The sequence below is a fragment of the Chelon labrosus genome, assembly GCF_963514085.1.
Source record: "Chelon labrosus genome assembly, chromosome: 15".
Classification (NCBI taxonomy): Eukaryota; Metazoa; Chordata; class Actinopteri; order Mugiliformes; family Mugilidae; genus Chelon; species Chelon labrosus.
Genome location: NC_140348.1, coordinates 10,905,425 through 10,929,827, shown reverse-complemented (window position 1 = coordinate 10,929,827; position 24,403 = coordinate 10,905,425). Strand labels below are relative to the sequence as shown.

Here is a 24,403-nt window from a genome sequence, read left to right as displayed (position 1 = left end):
GGTAGACACAGACATAGACAAGCAGCAATTTGGCCACATGAGACCATTAATGCAATCCAATTAAAGTGAGAGGGGAGATACACCGATCAGGCATGCCATTATGACCACCTTTCTAATATTGTGTAGGTCTCCCTTGTTCCTCCAAAACAGTTGTGACTAATCAGAGAATGGACATGGGCCTTGTGAGGGTGTCCTGTGTCTGGCAACAGAATCTTGTTAAGGGGGCCTTTGGGTCCTATGGGTTGAGGGGAGGGGCCTCTGTGGATCATCCCACAGATACTTGATCAGTTTGGGATCTAGTGAATTTGGAGGCCAGGTCAACACCTTGTGCTGTTCTTCATGTTTTTTTCAGTTGTTCTAAACCGTTTTTGTGTGTGTGTCAGGCTGCATCCTGCTGGGGATGGCTGCTGACATCAAGGAGTGTCATTGCTACTGGGTGGGGGTGCCTGGTCTGGTCTAGGTGGGTGGTACATGTAACATCCACATGAAGGCCTGGTTCAAAGGTTTCCCAGCAGAACATTGTATTGTCACAACATGGTCAATGTTATTTACTTCTCCTGTCAGTGGTCATAACCGGTGTAGCTTTATGCTCCTTATTACTGAAGAAATGCAATGCTTTACCTTTAGACGCGTAAGACAATTGAAAACATTTTCTCGAATCTCATCTTCAGTGTTCTTCTGTGGAAAACAAACAATTTCCAATATTAAATGTGAGCTTACGAGACACACCTCTGGCATCTAATGTGGAAGTACATAATTCTTCATGGTGAAAGTCACTTTAATCTCAGTACTGTCCACATTTCCAACTGACCTGAGAGAAGCCGTTCTTGGCCAACGTGATGAGGTCCTGGTTGCTTGGAAAGCAAACCCTAAGTCCCACTGGGACTAGCCTCTTCATGGAAGCTACTATGAGAGAGGTTTGTGTAGAATAACGATCACCCTTCCTTTTCATCTTCCTCTTCTCATGACTGAACTGAGTATTGGAAAGGAGATACGTGAATTCAGTAACAATTTGTGATTTCCATACAACTGTAAGTGATGCATATGGTGATAACAGATATAGTTCTCAAGATCAAATATACCTTGGACATTTTGTCGTTATTGACCAAGAAAGCCAAGTTGTTGATTTCATTTTGAACCACGTAATTCTGCTCCTCCCATTTGAAATTCTGTTGTACATCAAGTGAAGGAAACGTATACAGTGTTCACAGTCAATAGTATTGACATGAGAAGAATAAATAAAAAACACTGTGTGTCATTCTCACATGAGATTTGGCCCAGAATATAAAGACCTCTGCCACCATGCCGAACAGCTGCTCAGCCTCAGGGTTTGGCTCTTTCAGCCATCTGGCTCTGAAACAAGGCAGAACAAAATGCATTAACATCACAGAATTTACTCCTGTAAACATGCACCTGAAATAATAACTAAAAATACCCACTAAGTGACATGTTTTTAATTTAGTATGTATTTTTTTACTGTTTACAAGTCACAAATGATGAACTCTATCTCCCATACATGATTTTTCTCAGATGTTTATTTGAAATATTTCTCTAGAGGCAGCACAATAATGAATGTCAAGATGAAATATAGTCAAATAAGTATCCATTGACGCTATGAATACTTCAAATAACTCCTGGAGGACCTGAATTCAGAAAATAAGCCTCCTTCTCCGCACCTCAGCTCCTCTGGTTGATGCCTTACCGATTATCATCCACAAACAGGATGAGGAGGGGATAGAAGGCGTAGAGATCTCGGACTAGCAAAGAAAACTTCTCCTGTATCTGCAACTCTGCTTCCGAAGTACAACACCCTTCAGCTTTCATGTGCTCCTCCTCTAGTAGCACACACTCTGTCCTCTTCCTCAACTTCTCCATGAGTGGAAGGAAGTGGCTCTTTAACAGCTCGGTGCGGGCTTTGCATATGATTGGCTGAGAGAAAACTAAGAGAGATGAGTGAGAGCTGTTAACAGCCTGCATTACGGATGTGAAATAAATACATCCACACAACAAGCACAGCCTTGACCTCAATACCTGCCAGCCGTTTCATCCAGTCACCCTGGCTAGCACCCATATGGTTATGGATAATATGGAGGATGTGGCCAAGTAGGTCGCTAGCATGCTGAGGAATGACAGAGGTACAGACTGGGTTGCTGGGCTGGCCCTCGGGGCCCCAGCGCCACCAGCGGGAAATGTAGCTGCACAACATGGGTATGGTGACTTCCGCGACGTGAATGTAGTGGGCCTGGCGAGCCCCTGCACCAGCGCTCGATAACTCCTTTACTTCCCCCAGTGCCTGCTCCAGAGACGGCAGACTTGGACATAAGTCCTCCACCTGATCAGGAAGTCCCTGGTCTAACAGAGGTAAAGAGGAAAGATTCAATGGACAGATCTTAAAAATGTCGGGGTATATTCGGAGTGTTCATTTATTACCATATATCTCTTTAGTGCTCATGGTACTGTAGATGGAATAAGGGTTGTTCTGGTTTAGATGTAGCTCCAGAAAACAAACAGGAAGGGCACCAGTCAGAGCCGCCAGACAAGCACCTGCTGTGGACCTCTGCCTGTACAGAAATGCAGTGTTAGAGCATTGCCACAGGTATAAGTGAAAGGTCAAACGATATGTGGATAAAAGGAAGGGGTATCGCTTTTTTAACAAAAGGTTTTATGAAAAAGACAAGCATAAACATTAAGTGGAGAAAAGGACATGATAAATATGTCGTAGAAAGACAATACTGTCATCAGCACAAACCCTGAAGTCAAATAGCAAAATAAACAGTACCCCTCCATGAAGATGCTGCTACTGGTTCCAAGACAGTACAGGCTGTTCAAGATCCTGTAACATGACACCTGGATGCCACCAACTGTAAGGACAAGGCCACGCTTAAGGGCTCACATCCATCTTTCAAATAAATTTGAGTACAAAAGATAACGACATTCAATCACAGAGAAATGGACTAGATGGTCGCCTGCTGATTCAGGTAATGAATGATACGCGGAAGGTCAGGGTAGTAGTAAGGGAGACAATATGCTCCTGCTGCTCTGTGGCCTTGATGGAGACACTTAATGAGAGCAGGTTTCAAAGATGTGGAAGGTGAGCAGTTGAGGGGAGGACGTCCCTGGGTGATTTCAGGGGTGTGGAAAACAGCTGTCCGTGTAGCTCCTTAGCATGCAGAAGAAAACAAATGAGGCTACTCAAAATGCGCGAGGTAGTTCCAGGTTTACTACGCTGAGATGAAAAAAAAGGAAGGTGTCCACACACGCTACATTTGTAACTGTGTGTTTTAGGGTGCAAGCACACTGTGCATTAATTAAAGATAGTCTTCCTTCACCAACTAATACACAAAGTTTGCTCTTACCCAGGAGGTCTACTCCATAGTTGTGGCTGGCAAGATGGTGGAAGAGGGAAGTGAGGGTGGGAAGAAGAATGGAGGTTGTGTAGCTGAGAACCTTGGCCACTCCTCTAGCCTGCTGGCCCCTGCTCTGAGGCAAGGAGGTCTCAGATAGCTTTTCAACAGTCATCTCCATATCAGCTGCAGCTGCTTCAAAAAACAAATGCAGAGATGTCTGGATAGACTCTGGAGCCAAATTCACCAATGTCCTGGGATGAAAAGGGGGAAAAAGGGAATTTATTTGCCTTGATAAAATATCTGGGTACAGTTAAAATAACTGTTTTGGTAGAAAACTTATAGATTATTACATTTAGAAAGGAGAAATATTGATGAAATGTGCAGAAAACCCAAATGTTAAAGGTTTCATGCTGCAATTTATTTTGACATGCTTTAATAAAACCAGTTAAATGGACTATATCAGTTGGTAATCTATCCATCAGACAAGTTTAAATGACATCAGTCTCTGCTGAGCTAGAATTGTACGAGCGTCATGCTTCACAGGCATCGTCCTCAGGGAGTAAAAGTGATATCAGCCTCAATTAGATAGCATCAGTTTTTATCAGTGGCTCAATTACAGCAGTCTTCTCATCGTCAGACATGGTGGTGTGACACTGATGTAACTGCAGGCAGAGCGTGAACATCGATTCAGGCCGAGTGTGACAGCACTGCCATCTAGCTACCTGGCATCAAGAGCCTGAGCCAGAACGTGGAGGCAGCTCGCGACTGACGAGGCTTCGCTTCCTGAGAAAACACGTGTACACATTACATTCGAGTTGAGAGCATGACCTGCCGGACAAAAACATATGCAACTACAGAGCATACATCAGCATACAGTTAGATGACCTCAACAATTAGCCTTGTTGACAGATAATTTGAAATCTAAGCGGACAACCAAAGAGTGACCAAATCAAGCAAAAAAAATCAAGAGAACAAGTGGAACAAATTATTGCCAGAACATTTCCACACCATCCTTACCAAAGAGTGAGATCCTGTGTCTTACTAGAGCTGCAAGCTTACAAAAGAGGCTAGATGTGAACAAAAAACACAAATGATGAGGAGAGAAGAACGGAAGTGTAATTACAATACACAAAATCCAAAGACAGGATGATGAGGCTTTCTGCTGTAAAAACTGAATGAAAAATATGTCCCATAAGAATGTAACGAGCAAGAACTGTGTTTTGTTAAGGCTGACACATACCATGCAACCATCTCCTTTTCCTTCTTTGAGGCATGGCTCTTATTATCATTTGAGCCGAGTGAAGAGGAGAGGAAATACAGATGGTGGCTTTTCACGTATTGTTCCAAAAGAGGAAGAATAACCTGTTGAATGGAGACAATATTCATGATATATACTGTATATTCCTTTTATATTTTCTAGCTTCTACATTTTTTTGAAAACATCACACATTGTGTTCCACCGCTTCACTTCTGGAGATAAATAGCTATAATGATAACATAAAATATACAGCATCACTCCGGTTTTGAATCCAGCTCAGCCAGAAATTTCCAACGTGACAATGATTTTTCACGTTCTCAAGGACTGTGCAACGCCTGCCGCCTGTTTAACAAGTAAGAAGCGCTTGCATGCTGTCACAGACAGAAAGATGAACAGCCAGACAGACACAGAGTGTGGCTGAGTGGGAGGCACAGTGTTGTAGCGGTGTGAGGCATGACTGTTCACGGTCTTGGATGGCTGGGTCTTACTCGGGGGGGACCCATCAATGAAAAATAAACCCTTTTTATTCGCTGCCTCCTTGGAGGCAGAGCAGTGTGGGAAGCTTTAATCAATGTCCTGATGGCAATCGACACGCCCCCATGGATTTGCAAAATGGTTAAATAAATTACGCAGCCACAAATGGTTTTACTTGGCGGGGTTGCCCATGGCAACCATCTAACCAAACTAATTAGATGACCTAAATGAAATAAGAAAAAAAAGGCTAATGAGAAGAAACAAAATGGCATGGGAGAAATGAAGCTGGGTGGGGGTTAAATCAATGACACAGATTTGCTATCAGATGGTGGACTTTGACTCTGAGCTCAGACAAACCTTGTGAAAAAAAATGATTGGTTGCTGACGTGGAATACTGTCTCCTTTAGACGTCTGTCCTCTGGCTTGCATCACCTCTGCAAAGCAAAACACAAATCCTGCACAGTTAGGCAATAATTACAACAGTCATGGCAATTGCGGCAATCATGTAGAAAATATGTATAATAATCTAATCATAAAGAAAGGGATCACTGTACGGGGGAGTGTGTGTCTCAACAACCGTTCATCCAATCTATTTCACACTTGGTAGGTGTTTTTCTGGGAACACACGTGTTGAGTGTGAAATATTTTGGATGAGCAGTCTCATATTTTGCCTAAAGTGGATTCTTTCACAACAGTATTTCTTTGTTCCCAGAGGACTATCGTAGCCAAGGTGCGTTGACAGCTTGTGCACAATGTTTTAAAATGAAAGTATATCCACAAATAAAGCAGCAATAGGCTTGTTCCAAACAGTTACTGCACTGTTTTGAGGGAATATGGTACATCAGAGAGCAGCTTATTCCATTTTTTGCCAGTTGTTTGGATAAACAGTTCTTCAGACAGCTGCTAGCGGCCTTTCAGTGTGTCCAGACACATATGTGAGTAAAAACTTGTCATCAGAATGTCATACAAAGAATGTCATCATCGTGTCCTATTAGACATTTGTGTAAAATGCTGTTGTACTTACAAAGTTAATTCTTGTGTTTTATGAGGCCTCTTCATTCTTGAGATTTTATGAACCTTTGTGCTAAATTTGAAGACTTTCCCCTCAGGCTTGCCTGAGATGGTGTACTCAAGAGAATAGGGCGGACGAATTGCTGCCTCCGGCCACAGCCATTGCTGGCACGAAGGCATAATGAAACTACCCTGAGGCAGACTTGTGAGTGTACATTCAAGAGACTGCACTTTGTTGGTCACAGAAGGACCCATAAAGAGGTCCGCTTGTTCAGAACCTGACAGTATTACAGAAGGTGGTCGTACATTTGTGGCATGCAGTGCAAAAGGTTGCACCCATTATTTTTCTGGTCTTGACATTATTACACGACATTACCAAGCTGCAAAATGTTCTCTTGGGCCTCGTCAGTGTGAGACAGCAACCGCTGAAGGAGAGTGTAGCCAAAGCAGCTGTCCATGGCTGGAAAGTCCATTTCCAGTGTCTTACGATCCCTGTAGTTAGAGTGAAATCAAACAGGTTTGGTATAACAGGAGGGCTTAAAAATACAATGTACTGAATTGTGAATTTAAACATTAGGTCCACACATTTATTGACAGGATTTTAGTGAATAAATCTCTGGGCAATGTTGAAGCGGGACCAACAATAAAATAATAGTTTTCAGTGTCTGTGATGTATTTCAGGGATTGACCTGTGAGAGAAAGACTGATGTCTGTCGGCTGCGATGCTTTCTGAGCAGTGATAAGATAGCAATACTTCTGTGGCATAAACATGGAACACCTTATTGCTTTCCCTCTCATACAAGCTATATCACATCACCTTTCATAAGCTTATTGTGTACTCACCTCCACACAGTGTACCCATTGAGCTGAAGGAACTTGAGGATGTCCTGGGCTCGTTCTCTGAATTTGGTCTTCTCTTTAGCGCTTAGGGTATCATAGGGTACAAGCATCGAATGGCCACCCCCTCCTGGGAATAGAATGGGTCAAATGCATAGGAAATTTGTTAGCTGTTATATATGCTATTATTATGTTATAAGGAGAGGAGAAGAGAGGAGAGTCTACCTTTAGTGTCAAGTTCATTTTTTTTCTTCTTAGCCCAGGCATTGTGGTAGTTTTCTGCCAATTGTTCAGCCATAGCCTGACAGAAAAAGAAAAGAAAAAAGCAATTCAGTCTTTGCTCCACACAAAAAAACTAATTAGCACGAAGTCATAGTTAGTAGGATCAAATCAGAAACAAATTTATTTAATATTGCATAAACAAACTTTTTTTATTATTATTTTAACTTACACACTGGTCCCATGACAAGGTGATGTTGCTCATGTCCATAGTTTTGGGGCTGAATGTTGATGCTCCTTCAAATGACAGCTAAGACAGGGATCTGATAACTCAATTTATTTATTTATTTAATGTCCGGAGACTGAGTGAATGCGGCATATGAGTAAATATACCTGTCCAGACTGAGACACCCTGTGTGTGCAGGCGTGCATGCCAAACGCATCTCCTTCTTTGGTCCTCTCTACGGTCCAGCCGAAGGCCAGCATGCTCTTAATAGACTCTTTGATGGCCCAGCGGTATGCCTCCTTCTCCTGGAAGACCCAGAAATATACAATCCCTCATGTAAAACTGACCTTAGCAGGTCATCCAAGGAAAGAAGAAAAACAAAACACGCTTGAACCATTTTGATATTTCATAAACTTGCTGTCCACTCCATGCAGCAAGTTTGGTAATGAAGGCAATGGGGTAATAACTCAAAAACCACAAGCCTCAGCATTTTAATCTTTTATATTACATACACCCCATTTGGTATGCAAGTGCCTCGGGGGTATGTCAGTTCACTGCTTTCATTACACTTGTACACAAATATTATAAAAATGGCTTGTCAGTCTACCTTCTCAGCCAAAGCCCTGTATGGCTTGAGGAGAGGATGAACCTTGGTGTTCTCACATAGCTGCTCCCCGTGAACCCAGCCATTGGCAAACTGACAGAGATAACACAGATTCACTGAAAACCATGCCTTAGAAAAAATGCAGACGTCAACACATTAACTCAAACACACAGCATAGACAGATGTTTTGAGACAGAGATCATTTATCTTAGAAATCTAAGGGGTTAGGTCCAGACCAGGAATATATGAAATATCAAATTTGACAACTTGTTCAGATCTGAATAATTATTATTGAGATATTACCTTGTCCAGTGACCACTTCTCATGAGTGTGCTCTGCATACTTGTTCACTACAAACTCCATTCTTTCTGGCACTGACACACTAGAGTAAAGGAAGAGATAATAGATTATTATTCATTTATCTTTGAGCAAGATAATAAATGTTCACATTGAAACATGACACTTTGTGCCATAGTTCGAGCTCACACTTCACCATAAGCAGAAGAGATTTAAGAGTTATATAACCGACATATTTCTTGGTGGTCGGCATCTTACTTGGAGGTATCTACAGGCTGGGGGTCAAAGTGTCCATCTGTTTCCATGGAGGTTATTCTCTCCATCTGAGACAAACAGCTCGAGTCCATATGGTCAGGTGGCAGAGCCCTGGACACTGCAGCCAGGCACTGCACAGACAGCCTGAACAACTGAGGCGTATAGGGCTACAAAGATGGAGACAGTGGGGGGCATTGGAAATGAAGTATCAGGGGGACGGGAACAAGAGAGAGCACAGGACAGGGTAAGAGTGTGGAAGATAGACGGTATAATGTGAGAAAGAAGTTAAAATGCAGTCAGAACAAAGTTTGGAATTTTTGAAGAGATTTCACAGGTCAAGAAAGAAGAAAGGGTACATCAAGAGGTTAAGGTGAGACACATCTAAAGCAGGGCTAAAACAAGGCATCTGGACTTGTTTAAAGTTTCTTGAAGACATTTTTATGACTCATCCAAGTGGCTTTGTCAGTTATCTCTCTTTAGTTTGAGCCTCGTTTTAGACAAAACATGACCTGGATGACTCAGAAATATGTCTAGCCTGACTGGGGTTACTTCACGATTGTTTAGACAGGGCAGTGAAGAACTATACTAGAGGTTACACTATAGCACACATTTATAGGAAGCTGGTCAAATGGTCTTACAATCACCCTGAACCAATTTTGGCATATTGCAGAACTGGCATTTTCCAATTAAAAAACTGAGGACACTAGTTATTTAATTCAAAATCTAAGAATTAAATCACTTTGATTTAGTTACTTTGGATGCCTACAAGGCAACATAGCCATTAACTGGTCATAAAATCTTATTTCTCCAATGGGAATTCATCTGCAAATCTCAAAATTTTTCAATTTACATGATTTTAAGACACAGCAAAAAAAAGGCATGCAACACTTTTTTGCATAGATGTAAAAATTCAAAAACAATTTAATTCAAGAATGGTTCCACCTTTGGTTCAGTCGTAACCAATTTAAATACAGTATATAGAAGAGATACCCTAAGCTATCGTACATACACCGTATAGTAACTGTGTACAAGTTGTACCGTATGATTACTTCTGTACATCGCTGACTGTGGGCTCAGATTCAGAGACCGTTTGATGTGAGCCACATGTGCGGCTGAAACGACCTCGTGAACTTGTTCCTTTGATGTTTTCCTTGTTCCGAATCACTCAGAAAAGTGTCTGTCAGAATTATTTTGGAACGGGGAGAAGATTCAGTTATTGATTACATCTCTCACATTTCCAACAGGCCTGTTTAAGAGTGGGAGGATGTGAAAAAATAACACTTTATCTCAAGAGTGCTACATCTCCCTCCACGTACGTTCCCTAAAGAAGGACATCACAAATGCATTATGCCGTTTCTCCTGAAATAGACTTTGAAGAGGATGGAAAAAGAAAAGGAAGGTGATAAATCAATGGAAGGATTACTGTCAAGGAAACAAATGTGTGTGTGTTTTTTTTTTCCTGCAACCGTTCTGGTGATGCAGGAAAATGTTATTCTAACTTTAAATCATTTGAATGTCATAGTGAGATTGACACGGGCTCACCTTCTTTGCTAAGGCCCTAAATACCCCCCAGAACAACTTTCTAGACAGGAGGAGTTCCTCTTCAGAGGCCAAACCCTGGTCACCATGCCCCCCGACTTGGGAGTAGTACTTCCACCTCTGCTCGTAGTGACTGGTCAAGAGCTGGCAGATGAAAGCAATGGCAAAATGAATCATCTTAACTTGGTTCACCAATACATTTTCACATATATATACAGTATATTGGATAAAACTATGTACGTATCAACCTTTAGTGGCATTTGGCTGTGGTCTGCAAGATGGGGAACGTCAAAGACAAGCCGTCGAAGAAGAGGCTGCATCATAGATGGCTGGAGTTTACTGAGGACACCAAGAATTAGTTAGACATGGAATGAATGATGTCATCTCACAAGACAGACACACACGGCATAATTGAGAATCTGCCATGGGCAATATGTTAATTAATTTGTTAACATGATTCAACTAAATAAAAACTGGACAAAAACAGGACAAAAACAGGCGTCACGGTGATTCATTAATTATAATGAAGGGGAAGATGAGTGCAGTGTTGTGTATGGATCAGCTAGTCATTGTTGGTTTTTCATTTTTTTTTTTTTTTTTTGTCAAGATGTGATTTCACCAAATAACAGGAGGACAAAAAATAAGCAAGTGCATGTTGGTAAATTAGCATGAGTACTCTTTCACAGTGGCGAAATACTTTCACTCGTGTTTTCTGGGATGCCATATTTACAGGAGGGTACTCAAGAGAGGAAGGACATATCCAAAATATTTCTCAACCTAACAAGGACAAGTACTTGGATATCCTGCGTTTTGCACTATTGTGTGACCGGTTACAGAATGATGAGTTTACCTCTAGATTATGTCTTTCTTTACGCAAAACAGATACATTTAGTATTATTACACATGTCAAGTTTAGAAATTAAAAAAGCTAAATAAAAATGATAAGCGATTCAAAGGGATACAATAAGAGGATTGGGAACTGGACTTGGACTTGAAGTGCTACTTAATTACTAATAAAACACATAACTTAACTTTCCTCACCCTATCTGCAGGAAACAGCAACAAGTCTTTACAATAATAGCAAAGAGGACCAAGAACCCCAACACTGTTCCATTACACCAACTGAAATCCCTACCTGCTCAACACCAACAAACAATCTTCAGTAGTGTCTCTCTGTGCCTTGGTCAAGCTTAGAGCCCTTGAGAGGCGGTAGATTGCCTGGATGAGAGAATCAACCAGCAGAGTATGATCCTCTAAATCACTGAAGAGAGCTGAACATTTGGTGAGGAGTGGAAGAACAGCTGTGCACAGGTATCTGTTGAGGGCCAGGGCCATATCAGTGGATCCTAAGTCAGCCTGCGATGGAAACGAGAAGATGCACTTACACAGAGTCCAATTAACTCAGAGGAGCTACGCGAGAGATGGAGGGTCGAGGAAGCAGGGTTTATTATACGTATAAAAACGACAAGTCTATTTCAAATTCAGATTACAATCGACAACTCTACTTTTGTTATGGGGGGGATGCACGCAAAAGTGATTTACTGTGTATTTATGAGAAGATCTTTATTGCACAAAAACAATATTAAAACAAATTCAGCAAACCAAGTCTTTCAAGCTGATCACTCCAGTCACGTTTAGAAGGGTTTTTAATAATCACAGTAATGCTATAATATAGTCATGTTGAAGCTAGGGTTGAGGAGGGCTAAAGGTTGTTATTATTATTAAAGGTATTGTCGACTGGGTACACCTTCGACCAACCAAAGTAAAGGTTCTCTGCTCACCGTGTCAAGAGAAACGGCAGCCTGGAGGTCGGGCAGAAAGCCAACTTCTAGGAGGTGGAGAAGAAAACTCTGGTTCTCAATGCCATAAACTCGATCCAGGAACAGAACCATAGCTGCCTTGTGGTCTGGGCAGAACACTGTGGATAAGTCGGGCTCAACCAACACACCATCTGGACAAATAAAAAAGCAAATATAACATAAAATAAAACCAAGGTCAATATGTCTTATATATCTCTATTATATAACATGCATGATGGATCCCCGTCTCTGGGAGGATCCTCTCATGTCTAATCTCTGATAGAGTTCTTGTCAGTGTGGTTGTGAGCGAGTGCCTCATCCAGGCTCCACCATGGTTCCACAGCGGCCACAGTTATCATGGACTGGAGCTTTAATGTCTAATGACTAATAAAAAGCCGCAGCAGGCAGCGGCTTAATGCAAACTCAATTAGCTGTAGTGATGTAAGATTGGATGATGTGGCCCGTTTGACCTTTAGACACTGAAGGGATTTGAAAGGAGATGCTGATGACTCCCTCCAGATCCTGAATGGGAATGAGTGACCTCAGAATGGCCCTGATGCGGATGGCTTCTCCTTTGCCTCCTTGAATCAACTGAAAAATTGTTCAGGAAAAAAAAAACATTACATTGTTTAGTAATTCACAACTTTATAATAACAATAATAATAGATAGTAACAGTGTTAGATAGAGATACCGAATACTGATGTATAAAAATTATATAGAATATGTGGGTCATCTTCCCTATTTCGAGCTGTTGTCATTTTGCTTTTCTGACCTGTTGTTGCATATTAGCTCTACCTGAAAGAGTTGTGTCATATGTTGAAATTCAGTCTTTCATCTAAATTAATATTTACTTACTTTACTTAATTGTTCTAATTTATTTGTTTTTCGTTTATCTTTTAAATGCCTTAATGCTTGAAGCACTTTTGTTGCAGCTCTTCCACAATCAATTTGGGAGATTACAGCTGCTATCTCCTTTCCCGCTGTTAAAATCCCTTCACTGAGCTTTATCGTCACTACTCACCCAGCGATCTGTTCATTCCCAAGTTCTTGTTCTTTAAATTTACTGCAGTTCCCTCACTCTCCCTTTCAGAAGGCCTGTCTTCCTCCACATATCCACCTCATCCTTATCAAGGCGATCTCAACTGAACTCTCCATCTGCCCATTTCCTCCGCCACCACCAGCGTCTAGACTCTCGAGGGTCTTCCTGTCCCCAACAACTAGTTTTACCTGGGTCTCCACTCAATGCTGTCGCTTCTCATCAGAGTCTAACCACAAGCTTTTGTTTCAGTTCAATATATTTTGCACTTTACTTCCAAATGACCTCTCCTCACTGAAAATATTTGGGTTTATAAGAGACACAGGAAATCACTATGTTTTGTCTTAAACTTGCGCTATTGTAAGAAACTGGTAAAAAGCCTTGTTTCGGAAGAAATAGTGTAAACAGTGAAGCTAGACAAATTTATCAGTCCACCTTGGTTTACTTCAGATACATCAGTGTCTGAGAATGGGGTGGCCAGTAAGAACAGCAAGGAGAAATTGCAGCTAAACAAGGCTCTTGGTAATTCAAAACAGTGTCACCATAATATAATTTTGTATGAGCCTTGATTTACCAAGATTATGTTGTGTAGGTTGTAACTGGAAGTTAATAAAATAAATTAGGCTACAATATAAAGCACTGAAAAGTTTTGAGTTTTTTAAATATATATGTATATACAGCTAGAGAGTTCCTTCTTTGTATATTAATACAGTATCCTAAATGCATAGCCCTTTTTGCTAATTCTGACTTATTCCTTAAAGAGCAGTTTGCAGACTCTCTCCATTAGGTTTTACCATTTCAGACATCAGTGGATATTGACATGGAAGGGCTGCTGAAGGTTGGAGAAGCACTCACGTGCATTTCTGGAGCACAGCGCCCCAGCAAATCGATAAGGGCCGAGTAGAAGGTCATGATGGCGTGCCCCATGTGAATGAGGTCATCATCATTGTCCTGGACAACATCTCTGTTACAGGAAACAATCACACTGGTCAAAAGCTTGCCTGTGACCTGACATAAATCCTTGGGGAATTTTAAGCGGGTAGGTGATAAAACATCCAATCTCTCCACTGTCTCCTTTCCACACATAGGACATTGTGTGTGTGTGTGTGTGTATATATATATATATATATATATATATATATACAGTGAATAAAACTATATACTGACAGTGTTCTGTTGGACTGGTAAGTAGTGCAAGGTCCATCCATAGAAGGGTCCTCAGAGATCCTGATGGCTTCCTCCATCGCTGCAAGGAGACCATTTCCTTCACCGCCTCGCAGTGCAGGGCCAAAACACTCAGGCCGACGAATCAGCAACCTCAGCACCACGTAAGCGTTCTCCTCTACACTCTCACCTGTGATAAAGGGACGCGCACAAGTTAGAGAAACACAACTCATGGACCGAATGACATTGTGGAGGAGTGCTGGACCCATTAGAGAGGACACATTTTTGTTATTTATTCTATTTCTTCTAAATCCCACAGAATTTATAGGACGGGAAACTGATGAATGAAAACAGTAAGAGGATCAAAATATAATATAATCTAGATCAATATAGGTATGACTGTAAAGACAAGATGTGAAGCTAAAACTACAGAGAGGCATGAGGCCTGGAAAGCCAATGCCGTTTGGCTGAACTGTCAACAACCTCAAGGGCAATTTGAACAGATGACTTTTGGCCACTGCTGCAGAGTAAGGGAAATCAATTGCTGAGTGAATTACCTCTATTGCAAATAGCTTACTTAATTGGGAGCATGAAATGATGCAGCCTTTTGTGCCTTTTTCTTCTTTGTGCTTTGCAGCTACTATTTCTAACAATGTAGCAAAAATCTTTGAAGCCACATAATCAATAAATAGCCCAAACACTTCACAAATAAAAAGTATAACATAATACATGCAGAAATAAAGAAAATAGTTTAAAACTCAAAAGCTAAAGGCTGCTCTTTTTAATTACAGTCACAAACCACACAGATTAGCCATAACATTATGACCACCTTCCCAGTATTGTGTAGGTCTCCCTTGTGCCTCCAAAACAGTTGTGACTCATCAGAAAATGGACATGGGCCTTCTGAGGGTGTCCTGTGGTGTCTAGCAACAGAATGCTGTTAGTGGGGGGCCTTTGGGTCCTATGGGTTGAGGGGAGGGGCCTCTGTGGATCATCCCACAGATACTTGGTCAGTTTGGGATCTAGTGTACTTGGAGGTCAGGTCAACACCTTGTGCTGTTTTTCATGTTTTTTTTCGGTTGTTCCTAAACGTTTTTGTGTGTGTGCCTGTGTCAGGTTGCATCCTGCTGGGGATGGCTGCTGCCATCAAGGAGTGTCATTGCTGGGGGTGGTGGTGCCTGGTCTGGTCTCGGTGGGTGGTAGACGTTTCCCAGCAGAACATTGAATTGTCACAAAATGGTCAATGTTATTTAACCCTGACAACTAAATTCCTGTAATGGAAATTATGCAAGTAGGATAATGTAAGTGGCTTGTACCATTGCAGAAGACGGCAAAACGTAGGAAATCCAGGTAACGCTCGCCCTCCACAGGGTTCCATCCAATATCAGAATAGCCTTTGGTCACTAGCATCGGGCAGCTCTGGAGACCACAGCCAGCAAGATACTGAACCACCTGAATAGTAGATTTGATTATAAGAAACTAGGTTACGGGAGCTATTATACATATAATGGGACTTACAGTAAAGAGATTTAATCTCTGTTGTCTTCACATTATGCATTTATTAGAGGCCAATCTAATAATTATGAATTTATTTTCTCTCTTTCGGTTGGCTTCCTGCATGTCACATGTGCTCTGACTGATATTTTCTAATTATGCAGTATTACTGACAAGAGAAAATAAAGCAAATGTGACTTCTAGTCTACTCTCACCTTCTCTAGGTCAGGCTCCCTTAGCGCTAAGGCCAGTTCGTTATTATCCATAACAGAGGCTGCTGCCACATCTAGAGGGGTGGCCCCACGCATTGACGGAGAAGCTAAGGGAAGAAGACATACAACAATCTATTTTAAAACTTACACTATACATAATGTAAGGGATTTATGCTTTCTTAATATCATAGCAATCACAACACCTTGATAAGTTATTATATTACTGTCCTAAGTTTGACTTGTGCATGCATCAAAAGTTTTTGTGTCAACACTGACAGGAAATTTACCCAAGCCAACACTGCTGTTTTCCAATAAGAAGCTGAGGTGGTCAAACAGGGCTCCCTGATTGTGACGGCTGATGCGGCAAAAGTAACACAGGAATCGACAGCAGCTGGCCACCATCTTGGGAAATGTAATCTCCTGATAAAAGCAAATTTGTGCAGAGATATAAAGAAAAGCCGCAAGCCAACTAAGGACATTCTTTTTGAAAAGTTGAGGATTTTTTTTTGGTGCGGTGAATATGTATTTCAATTTATTTCTCACCTTTGATTCCCCTTCTCCTAGAACATTGACCATCACCTCCATCACGGTCTCGTGCATCCCCAATGCCCTCATTAGGTTGGGGTGTTGGTAGAAAACTTTGTTATTCATGATGTCTCTGTCACAAAAAGAAAGAATACTCTCCTTACCATAAACATAAAATGGTGTGTTAGAAATTAAGTAATACTGAAAACAAGAAACCAGTAGTTAAACTGATAATCTCTCTTTACCCTAGTCTTCTGATCATCAGTCGCTCTTCTTCTTTGCCCATACGGACACTGAGGAGAGAGCGGATTTGGCCCAGGGACGACAACAGTGCCATGGTGTCCTCCACTGAAGCCTGGCTGATTGTGTAGGCTTTGCTGAGGGGTTCTTCCATTTGCCCCCAGAGGCCTTGATACTGGCGGTGCAGCAAGGAGAAGATAGCCCTAACTAACTGAGGGTCCTTCATGTCACTCTCTTGAGCCCAGCGCACCATTGTTTCAGATATCAGATTTTTGAGAGACTCTAAAGAAGTGACAGAAAGTGAGAAGTGGTGACAAAAGTAGAGGATCATGTTATAAAAACACAGATGATTTGAGACGTGCAGTAAAGCAAGAAACCTTTGTTGATACGTCTAATTTACAAAAACATATCAGATTTAGACTTTTCATTCAAATAATCACATCGCATCTTTAAAAGGCTGCTTTTCATCCTCAACTAAAAATTTACTACATGATCCCATCCCATGTGCAGGCAAATCATAGGGAAATGCAACTGGAGAGACAAAAGTACTTGCTCTTACTGGAACTGTGTGATCTACCCTCCTCTAGTTCCTTGGGTGTCTTATTAAGTCCAATGACTCTCGCCACTAGACTGAAAAGTCGCTCTTTCACAGACATCTCTGAATCCTCTTCATCTTCCGAGTCACTGTCAACTTGAATGCCTGCACAATGACAGCAAAATAAGATTAGATTTCCCCAGCAGCAATTATGGTAAGTACCTCCTCAGAGTTTTTTGTTAATAGTTCCCTGTCTCAATGAAAATTGATAGTGAATATGTCAAAGATAAGTAGTCTTCTAACCACAGTGTGTGTTGAGGAGGTGATGGAAGCTGTGCAGAAGCTGCTGGATTTCTTCTGGACATGGACAATTGTCTTGCTGCTCATCCTCTCTGAAGCTCAGCAGCATATTGATCTTTAGACATTGGTGACACAAAAACATAGACAATGTTGTGAATCCTAATGACTCAGTAACACATATTGACAGGTTTTTTTCTTTTAGAGTGCACATCTGCAGGAACACTGCATAAATGGCATCTCAGTATTTCTACATGTTAATCATTTCGCTTAACAAATAAATAATGTGTTTGAAGCCCATTCAACCTGCTCCTGTGGGGGCAAGCGGAACTCCTTGGTCTTGCGGGCAGTCAGTGCAGCAGACATGTTGAGTGCCTCCATGACCTGATTGTAGCGAAAGCGTTGGTTTTCTTGCAGCTGTCCCACAAAGTTGTCGGAGAACGCCACCAGAACTTCTACCCTGTGGCGCACCTGGCAGTCACACAGGTAGGACAGCAGATGGCAGAGCTAGGAAGAGACATTAGTAAAATATGATTGATGCATTGTTAGATTCACAGGAATCTAACAGTATATCGTTCAAAGTGAATACAAAATAAAGCAAAGAAAGAGAAACATGAAAATCGCTTCAGACGGTTCATTCACCTCAAGTTTGACAGCTTCTGGAAGCTTCATTTGAAGAAGTCCTTGTTGAATATCATCTTTTTTGATGCATCCTTTTTTGCATTCCTTTTCATCATCACTAGCTTCCTCATCGCCCTCCTTGTGGGATTCAGCATATGTGGAGAACACGCCTGGCTCCATCAGTCCAAGAACCTTCCCAAGGTCCTCATCCCCAAACACCCCCATAACCAAAAGACTATAGAACAGTCTCAACAGAGGAACAAGTAGAAGCTCAATATTGCCTCCTGCAGGATCCCTTACTGCCTGTCCCACAGCCCAAACTCCAGCTGAAAGCATATCCACAGTCAGATTCTTCAGTGTGTCCAGAGGGATTTCTGGGCTGTCTGAGCAAGCTATTTCAACTGCACCATCTCCTTCCAGCCCATCACCCCTGACAAAACAAGGAGATACACAATGCATCTGTGGTTTAAGGGATGTGCTATGACCAGGACTGGGAATCCCTTCAGGGGGTTGACCGTTTCCTCCATTAACACCATTAATAAGTCTGGGATACAGTGTGATTTCTCTGGTTTGGTCGGTCATAGGAACAATGTATTCATTGTTCATCATGAGACAAGCGGTGGTATGGCTGCTGAGGTAAACCTAGAGAACAAAAAGAAATGTTAATTGATTTAATCTCCAAAGACCAACCTTTTATTATTCATTTGTAAATTGATGTTATCCATAAAAACCATTGAAATCCAATACGCAGCCACCTGAATGAGCAGCTGATAAAACGCAGAGCGAAGTGGGCCGGGCAGGTGAGGATTCTGAATAGCATAGAAGACCTGGGACTGGTCCACGTGACTGCACAGGGCATGGCAAACTCTGGTGTTGCCAAGGGCACATAGAGAGCAGTATAGGAGGAGGGTGTTTTGATGAAAGGTCAAGAGGTCATCATTTTCCGACAGTTCCAAAATGTCAACACACCTGCATGAAGGTCATGAAAAAGGCAATTTCAGAGTTGTTGCTTCCTAAACAAGCAATGTAATAAAAGCTATGAATTTGCAGCTGCATACATGCAGAATGTTATTTAGTGTGCAACAGTGAATCATTCCCTGTATAATTAAATATATAAGCACAACTCCAAAAGCATGGAATTAAATCTCAACTCTTTAACCTGTTTTCATCAGGGATCTGAAGGGTCATGACTTGCAGGGGCTCACAGCATTGGACTCTCCAGCCGTGGCGCTCATCTGGCCGATCTACCAACACTTTTAATGCACTGTCTGGCACTCTGGTCCATGAAACAGGCCTGAGATGCTGCACTTCAAACCTCGGAGGACACTGAGGTGTGGCATTCAGTCTTTGGCTGCGAAGCAAACCCGATGACAGGGGCATCACATTCTGAATCGGGAAGAAGACAAATACATGGAGCAGTGTCATCGATCAGTATGAAAGAGAGACAGAAAAAAAGTATTTCACAATGCAGAACACCAAACTACAATCTGTTCACTGTTGTTATCTTGCAGCTTAATTGATTACTCGTTTTATCTGTCCACAACAAACTGCTTAAATAATAAATAAATACGACAAGCAGACAAGAATGAAAAAGAAAAATGTCTTAGACAGGATTAAAATTAAAAGTTTCATTACCTTGATGCGTCCCAGTTCAAACTGGAACATGTTGCTGGTGGTTGGTTTGACAAAAACAGCAGGAAAGAGCTTTGTACTTGCCTCCACCTGATTTGTAGATAAACAGTACTTTATATGTGTGCATGCTTGGAAGCTAATTGTTGAGTTGAATCATATTAAACTTAGAGGTTTGACATTCAACAAAAATCTACAAGAGCAAATACTCAGACAAAGATTTGTTTGTGTGTGACCTACTTGGTAGAAAGTGGACATCTCCACTCCATTGGAGGTAAAGGTGAGTAGCCCAGTGGTTGAGTCAATTAAACAGCCAATTTCCAACCCTGCACTTCTCCGACTCTGAGACAAGCCTGTTGCCTCTCCAGCACACACCATGTAACAGTTACAACGCTTCACACTGTGCAAAACGATAGGATATGTTCAGCTATCAGTCTGATGCTAAATTAGTGAACACTGCAATACAACGCTGGAGTAGTGTTACATTAGAGCAAATACAAATTCATAACATGGTCTGTAAGAACGACAATCATGACAACAATCAGCAACCAATCTGACAGTGATTAGTATTTAAATTCTTGGTCTTTCATATCATCAACACAGCAATACACCCGTGTCGGTGCACACTAACCTTTCCTGGACTTTGCCACTGTCATCTCCAAGGGTGACAGTCACGGTGGGGACACTGTCAGCGTCAAATGTCACGTCATACTGATGGAAGTCAGAGGTCACCCAGCCTACCCACACATTAAATGGCTCCTGGCCTGGAAGAACCCTCACTGAGTAGTAATACTGAAACACAAAGGTAAACCGAGGTCACTGTTTGGTATTTGGTATCTTGTGGCTGGTAATTATGAATAAATCAAACTGTATTTGGATAAGCTTTGAGTTACAGTTTGTTGATTCTAGGGTAGTATAATACATTTTATCTATTCTTTCCTTATTTGTGGTGACAGTATATAAAGAAATTACACAGTACAAACCATTCAGCTTTCTTACTACCACTGATTGTGTGCATGTAGTCAATGTATACTGTATGCCTATGATGACATTGTGAGTAACTCAAAACCTTACTCTAGAGCTCTGGACAAGATGATTGTAGTTATCACTGTCAACTACCACATCTTCAAGAAGCCGCGCAGATGAGTTGCTGGTGACTAAGTCTGGTTTAGTCCTCTTCAGCATGAACCTTAAAGACCAAAAACACACTAATTCCTTTCACAGTCTTTAGTCTTCATTCCTTTTGGAAACATAATTTATAACCATGCTTTTTGTTTTTTAATCACACAACAGACAAACATGGAGAAACATGAAATATAAAATAGCTCCGACTACCTGGTACTTTATCTATCCAATTAGTGAACTAAATATTTACAATATTGTGTTCACCTTTCTATTTTTCAAATCATATGCATTGTGTTTTAGTTTCTCTACAACCTACCGTTGTTTGAGTCTCGATGTCCTGTCGTGGCTGTGATCCTTATGGTTGAGCTCGTCTCTAGAGCCAGCAAAATTGTGGGCCGACTTCATCAGCACTTCAAAGTCGGAGTCCACCTCCTCCTGCTCTTTCCTTCCTGAAAGGACAACAGGCATTAATTACAACAGTGTCCTGGGGAGCTTAAGCAGAGGCACGCATCAAGGTCATACTGATGGAATATCAGTAATCTCTATGATGGATAATCTGAATCTATTTAGATCACACAAACTAATTATTTCATCCTGTGGCCAAGTCATTTTAATACATGCTCCAGTCCTTATAGCGTAAGGTTTTTCCAAGTCTTTCCTGTGCTCAGCTTGAACATACTGTATACAATATCACTGAACCTGAACAAGGAGAGAGAGAGCTGGAGGCCACTGGATGCACGACCCCTGCAGGGCTGCTGAGGATGGCTGCGCATTCGATGGACATGCTGAGCCGGTAAAAGCCCATCTCGCTCCCTCCACCATGGTGCGCCGGCAACCGCTGAGAGACCCTCAGGCTGGATAAAGATTCGGTTGAGCCACTGACTCTTGTGACCTTCAGGAAGATTTGTACAAGCTTTTCAGGATCAGAGTTGTGAATTAACCAGCACCACAAGTAAACCCTGGGGCCCATAGAGGCTTGCATGTGAGTAATACACAAATACTGCACAATACTACATGGTTTAAAACATATAGTAAAGAAGTGTGTAGACAGGTAATCTCACCTGTAAGTTGTGATCGTTAGGCAGAATGGAGGTAAACTGAGGCTGGTTCCAACTCGTCCACAGGGCTGGGTCTCTGGCCATGTTGGCAGCAAAAGGTTTATAGCCTTCCTGCAGGCCACACACAGCAAAGAACTGCAGGGAGTCCACCTGGCGGCCCAGGTTCAGCCTTCCCATCTGGTTCACCCCAACACTGATCACTGGCAACAGGCCTGGAAAGTACAGAGAGACACTAAGCCTTGGATATAGGCATGTTAAAATCTCATAATATCCTTCAGTTTAACAGATGATATCAGGTGAGTATAACTCGTCCAGACCATCTCTGATATCAAAGTCCTTGGCAGCCAGCTCCGATCCTCTGTCATTAAACAGCATTTCTCCATTGAGCGTGACCATCATGGTGCGCTCAGCCATATCCACCAAGCAACCCACCACATCACCTCTGAGCCACTGACGTCCCAGGGGCTCACCGCCCTGATGGTACCACTGAGCCTGAAAAAAAAGAGCGAGTTAGAACGAAAAGAGACGAGAGTGAATAACCTAGAATAGTAGCAGGTGGTAACAGGTAACAGCTTCAACATTTATTTGTGAGGTTACAGTTTCCACTGACATTTAATAACTGTTAATCATATGAAATACAACGCTAACAGAATCTGTTAAATGTCAGTCATATTGTAATTTTATTATATTAAAAAGAAAGAATTTTAAGTGCTGTGGGAACATAAAGCCAGATTTTAAACCAAGCTTTACTACAACAAAAAGGGAAAAATTAACATTAAGACTTTGGCAAACTTGACATGGACTGGGACTGCTGTTTCATCAACAATGCTCAGTGGCCACATTAAGTGTCACATTTGAATATCTCACCTCACATCCATCAAAGACGTACGCCTGGTCATCCGAGCCGAGCTCTTTATCGGGCGTGCAGCCTGGTCGGGCCCAGCCCACTCGCATATCCCCTGCTGTCAGTATTTCAAATTCAAAATACCACTTCCCCCGGGTCACAGCGTACGATTTATCTGGTCTGAACACTCTGCACTCCTCAGCAGCGAAGAGACAAGGCTTTGATATTGTGGCTGTAAAATCAACAAACACAGGGAAATATGGTTATCTGTTGAAGTAAAAACCAATTTGCATTAAAGTCTCATTAAATTTAGCGCATCTTTGAAGAAACAATGTTGACAAATAAGTTTTAATTATCAGTTAAAATGCATTTGTTTCACTTGATAAGAAAACAGACTATGTCTGATAAGAGATGGTCTACTTTTAATAACAGGACTGTGGGACATACTCCGTTCTTGGTTGAGGGGCTCCAGGCTGTAGCCATATGCCAGCAGGACACAGACAACATCTCTGACACTCTCTCTTCCCACTCTCCTGGTCCTCTCATCAAGAAGGCTGTAGGGAACGAGGTACGGGCTCCGCTTGGCTTTTATATCCTGAAAGTAAGGGTGTAAAGACAAATGCGGAACGATATTTATCAGAAGACTTTGTCTCCATAGAACAAGTTTCTATTATGTGTCTTTCTGTGTTGTGACTGAGGGAAGAGACACTTTCAAATTCCTGAACAGCAGTGCCAGATCAATGCAGTAAATCAGCACAGAGCACATACCTGCTGGGCTCCATACGTCCATCCCTGTTTGATACGCTCCCTGGCCCACACGTTGTGTTCATTCTCTGCCAGCAGGTTAACCACTTCCTCATGGGCTGAGGTCAGAAATACTTGGCTCAGGTCCACTGGGGCAGGCCTGTAGCCACTGAGCTGCTCGTACCTAAGAAAGGGAATTAAAAACAGGTCCCTGGTTTGTCAAGATCAGAACAGAAGTTCAAGGATCACATACAGATTAGGATGTAGATTTGCTTTTGCATTATTCATTACACTATTCAGTTCACTTAATTGCCCCGGGAAACCCTTGGATGTAAATTTAGACATGAAGCAAGTCATGATGGAACTTCTTAAGTGTAAGGGTAGTTAAATAAAGAGAATAAATATGTGACTTTTATTTACTTGGTGGGAAGTCTCATGTATTTGACCCGTTCCTCAGCGTGGTCATCTGTCAAACCAATGTGGAACCCAAGAGCAAGGAGAGTCCTTCGATGGAAAAACAGAAATACTTGGTATTAGAAGTAGTGAATGTTTCTGAGTAAGACAGAAGGTCTGTATCCATTTGTTTTTTTCATTCTCTTTCTCTATCCTGTAATGCAGGTGACAGGGCTCACCTGAGGGTGTCCTGAGCCATCTGAAGGTTCTGGTTTCTCTCCTGCTCGGCCAGCTTGGAGAACTCCACCAGACACGGATCATGCCTCTTACACTCATCCCTCACCTGCAGTGTGAAACATTATTTTGTTTCACACTGCAAATAAAACTGAAGCAGATGAGACAGTAATAATATGTGAAATTAGACTTTTTCTTACCTGTCCATGTGTCCATCCGAGATCAATCTTGTCCATTACCCAGAGCTCATGAATATTCTCAGCCATTTTTTCTCGGATGTCTTCAAGTTGTGGGGGCAATTGCACCTATGAGGGCAATACGAACAAAGTACAAGTAACAAAACTATAAAATCTCTACTTGTAAAATGGAATAAAATCTGTTTCAT

The 24,403-nt window shown here is 41.8% G+C and overlaps 1 protein-coding gene across 1 annotated transcript in view; it reads right to left on the bottom strand.

Moving 5' to 3' along the window:
• The window catches only part of LOC311500591 (ryanodine receptor 2-like), a gene marked incomplete at its 5' end in the record, with an annotated part of 62,950 nt that overhangs the window by 23,630 nt on the left and 14,917 nt on the right, over positions 1 to 24,403 (bottom strand). Inside the window, 53 exons of the mRNA XM_084562092.1 lie at positions 601 to 678; positions 812 to 973; positions 1,083 to 1,169; positions 1,266 to 1,353; positions 1,703 to 1,940; positions 2,032 to 2,352; positions 2,431 to 2,561; positions 2,780 to 2,861; positions 3,357 to 3,598; positions 4,070 to 4,130; positions 4,365 to 4,414; positions 4,588 to 4,709; positions 5,437 to 5,513; positions 6,467 to 6,582; positions 6,934 to 7,057; positions 7,153 to 7,228; positions 7,379 to 7,456; positions 7,540 to 7,677; positions 7,980 to 8,069; positions 8,280 to 8,358; positions 8,532 to 8,695; positions 10,071 to 10,211; positions 10,316 to 10,406; positions 11,203 to 11,423; positions 11,849 to 12,018; positions 12,337 to 12,457; positions 13,759 to 13,867; positions 14,071 to 14,257; positions 15,384 to 15,519; positions 15,777 to 15,880; positions 16,061 to 16,193; positions 16,317 to 16,431; positions 16,544 to 16,820; positions 17,098 to 17,238; positions 17,377 to 17,488; positions 17,677 to 17,877; positions 18,013 to 18,633; positions 18,747 to 18,960; positions 19,151 to 19,377; positions 19,627 to 19,713; positions 19,861 to 20,020; positions 20,252 to 20,412; positions 20,695 to 20,809; positions 21,062 to 21,194; positions 21,445 to 21,637; positions 21,807 to 22,015; positions 22,121 to 22,295; positions 22,671 to 22,879; positions 23,095 to 23,242; positions 23,416 to 23,575; positions 23,812 to 23,895; positions 24,024 to 24,127; positions 24,219 to 24,323. Of these exons, the coding sequence (XP_084418218.1) occupies positions 601 to 678; positions 812 to 973; positions 1,083 to 1,169; positions 1,266 to 1,353; positions 1,703 to 1,940; positions 2,032 to 2,352; positions 2,431 to 2,561; positions 2,780 to 2,861; positions 3,357 to 3,598; positions 4,070 to 4,130; positions 4,365 to 4,414; positions 4,588 to 4,709; positions 5,437 to 5,513; positions 6,467 to 6,582; positions 6,934 to 7,057; positions 7,153 to 7,228; positions 7,379 to 7,456; positions 7,540 to 7,677; positions 7,980 to 8,069; positions 8,280 to 8,358; positions 8,532 to 8,695; positions 10,071 to 10,211; positions 10,316 to 10,406; positions 11,203 to 11,423; positions 11,849 to 12,018; positions 12,337 to 12,457; positions 13,759 to 13,867; positions 14,071 to 14,257; positions 15,384 to 15,519; positions 15,777 to 15,880; positions 16,061 to 16,193; positions 16,317 to 16,431; positions 16,544 to 16,820; positions 17,098 to 17,238; positions 17,377 to 17,488; positions 17,677 to 17,877; positions 18,013 to 18,633; positions 18,747 to 18,960; positions 19,151 to 19,377; positions 19,627 to 19,713; positions 19,861 to 20,020; positions 20,252 to 20,412; positions 20,695 to 20,809; positions 21,062 to 21,194; positions 21,445 to 21,637; positions 21,807 to 22,015; positions 22,121 to 22,295; positions 22,671 to 22,879; positions 23,095 to 23,242; positions 23,416 to 23,575; positions 23,812 to 23,895; positions 24,024 to 24,127; positions 24,219 to 24,323 (7,968 nt within the window). The remainder of the gene's footprint in view (positions 1 to 600; positions 679 to 811; positions 974 to 1,082; positions 1,170 to 1,265; positions 1,354 to 1,702; positions 1,941 to 2,031; positions 2,353 to 2,430; positions 2,562 to 2,779; positions 2,862 to 3,356; positions 3,599 to 4,069; positions 4,131 to 4,364; positions 4,415 to 4,587; positions 4,710 to 5,436; positions 5,514 to 6,466; positions 6,583 to 6,933; positions 7,058 to 7,152; positions 7,229 to 7,378; positions 7,457 to 7,539; positions 7,678 to 7,979; positions 8,070 to 8,279; positions 8,359 to 8,531; positions 8,696 to 10,070; positions 10,212 to 10,315; positions 10,407 to 11,202; positions 11,424 to 11,848; positions 12,019 to 12,336; positions 12,458 to 13,758; positions 13,868 to 14,070; positions 14,258 to 15,383; positions 15,520 to 15,776; positions 15,881 to 16,060; positions 16,194 to 16,316; positions 16,432 to 16,543; positions 16,821 to 17,097; positions 17,239 to 17,376; positions 17,489 to 17,676; positions 17,878 to 18,012; positions 18,634 to 18,746; positions 18,961 to 19,150; positions 19,378 to 19,626; positions 19,714 to 19,860; positions 20,021 to 20,251; positions 20,413 to 20,694; positions 20,810 to 21,061; positions 21,195 to 21,444; positions 21,638 to 21,806; positions 22,016 to 22,120; positions 22,296 to 22,670; positions 22,880 to 23,094; positions 23,243 to 23,415; positions 23,576 to 23,811; positions 23,896 to 24,023; positions 24,128 to 24,218; positions 24,324 to 24,403) is intronic.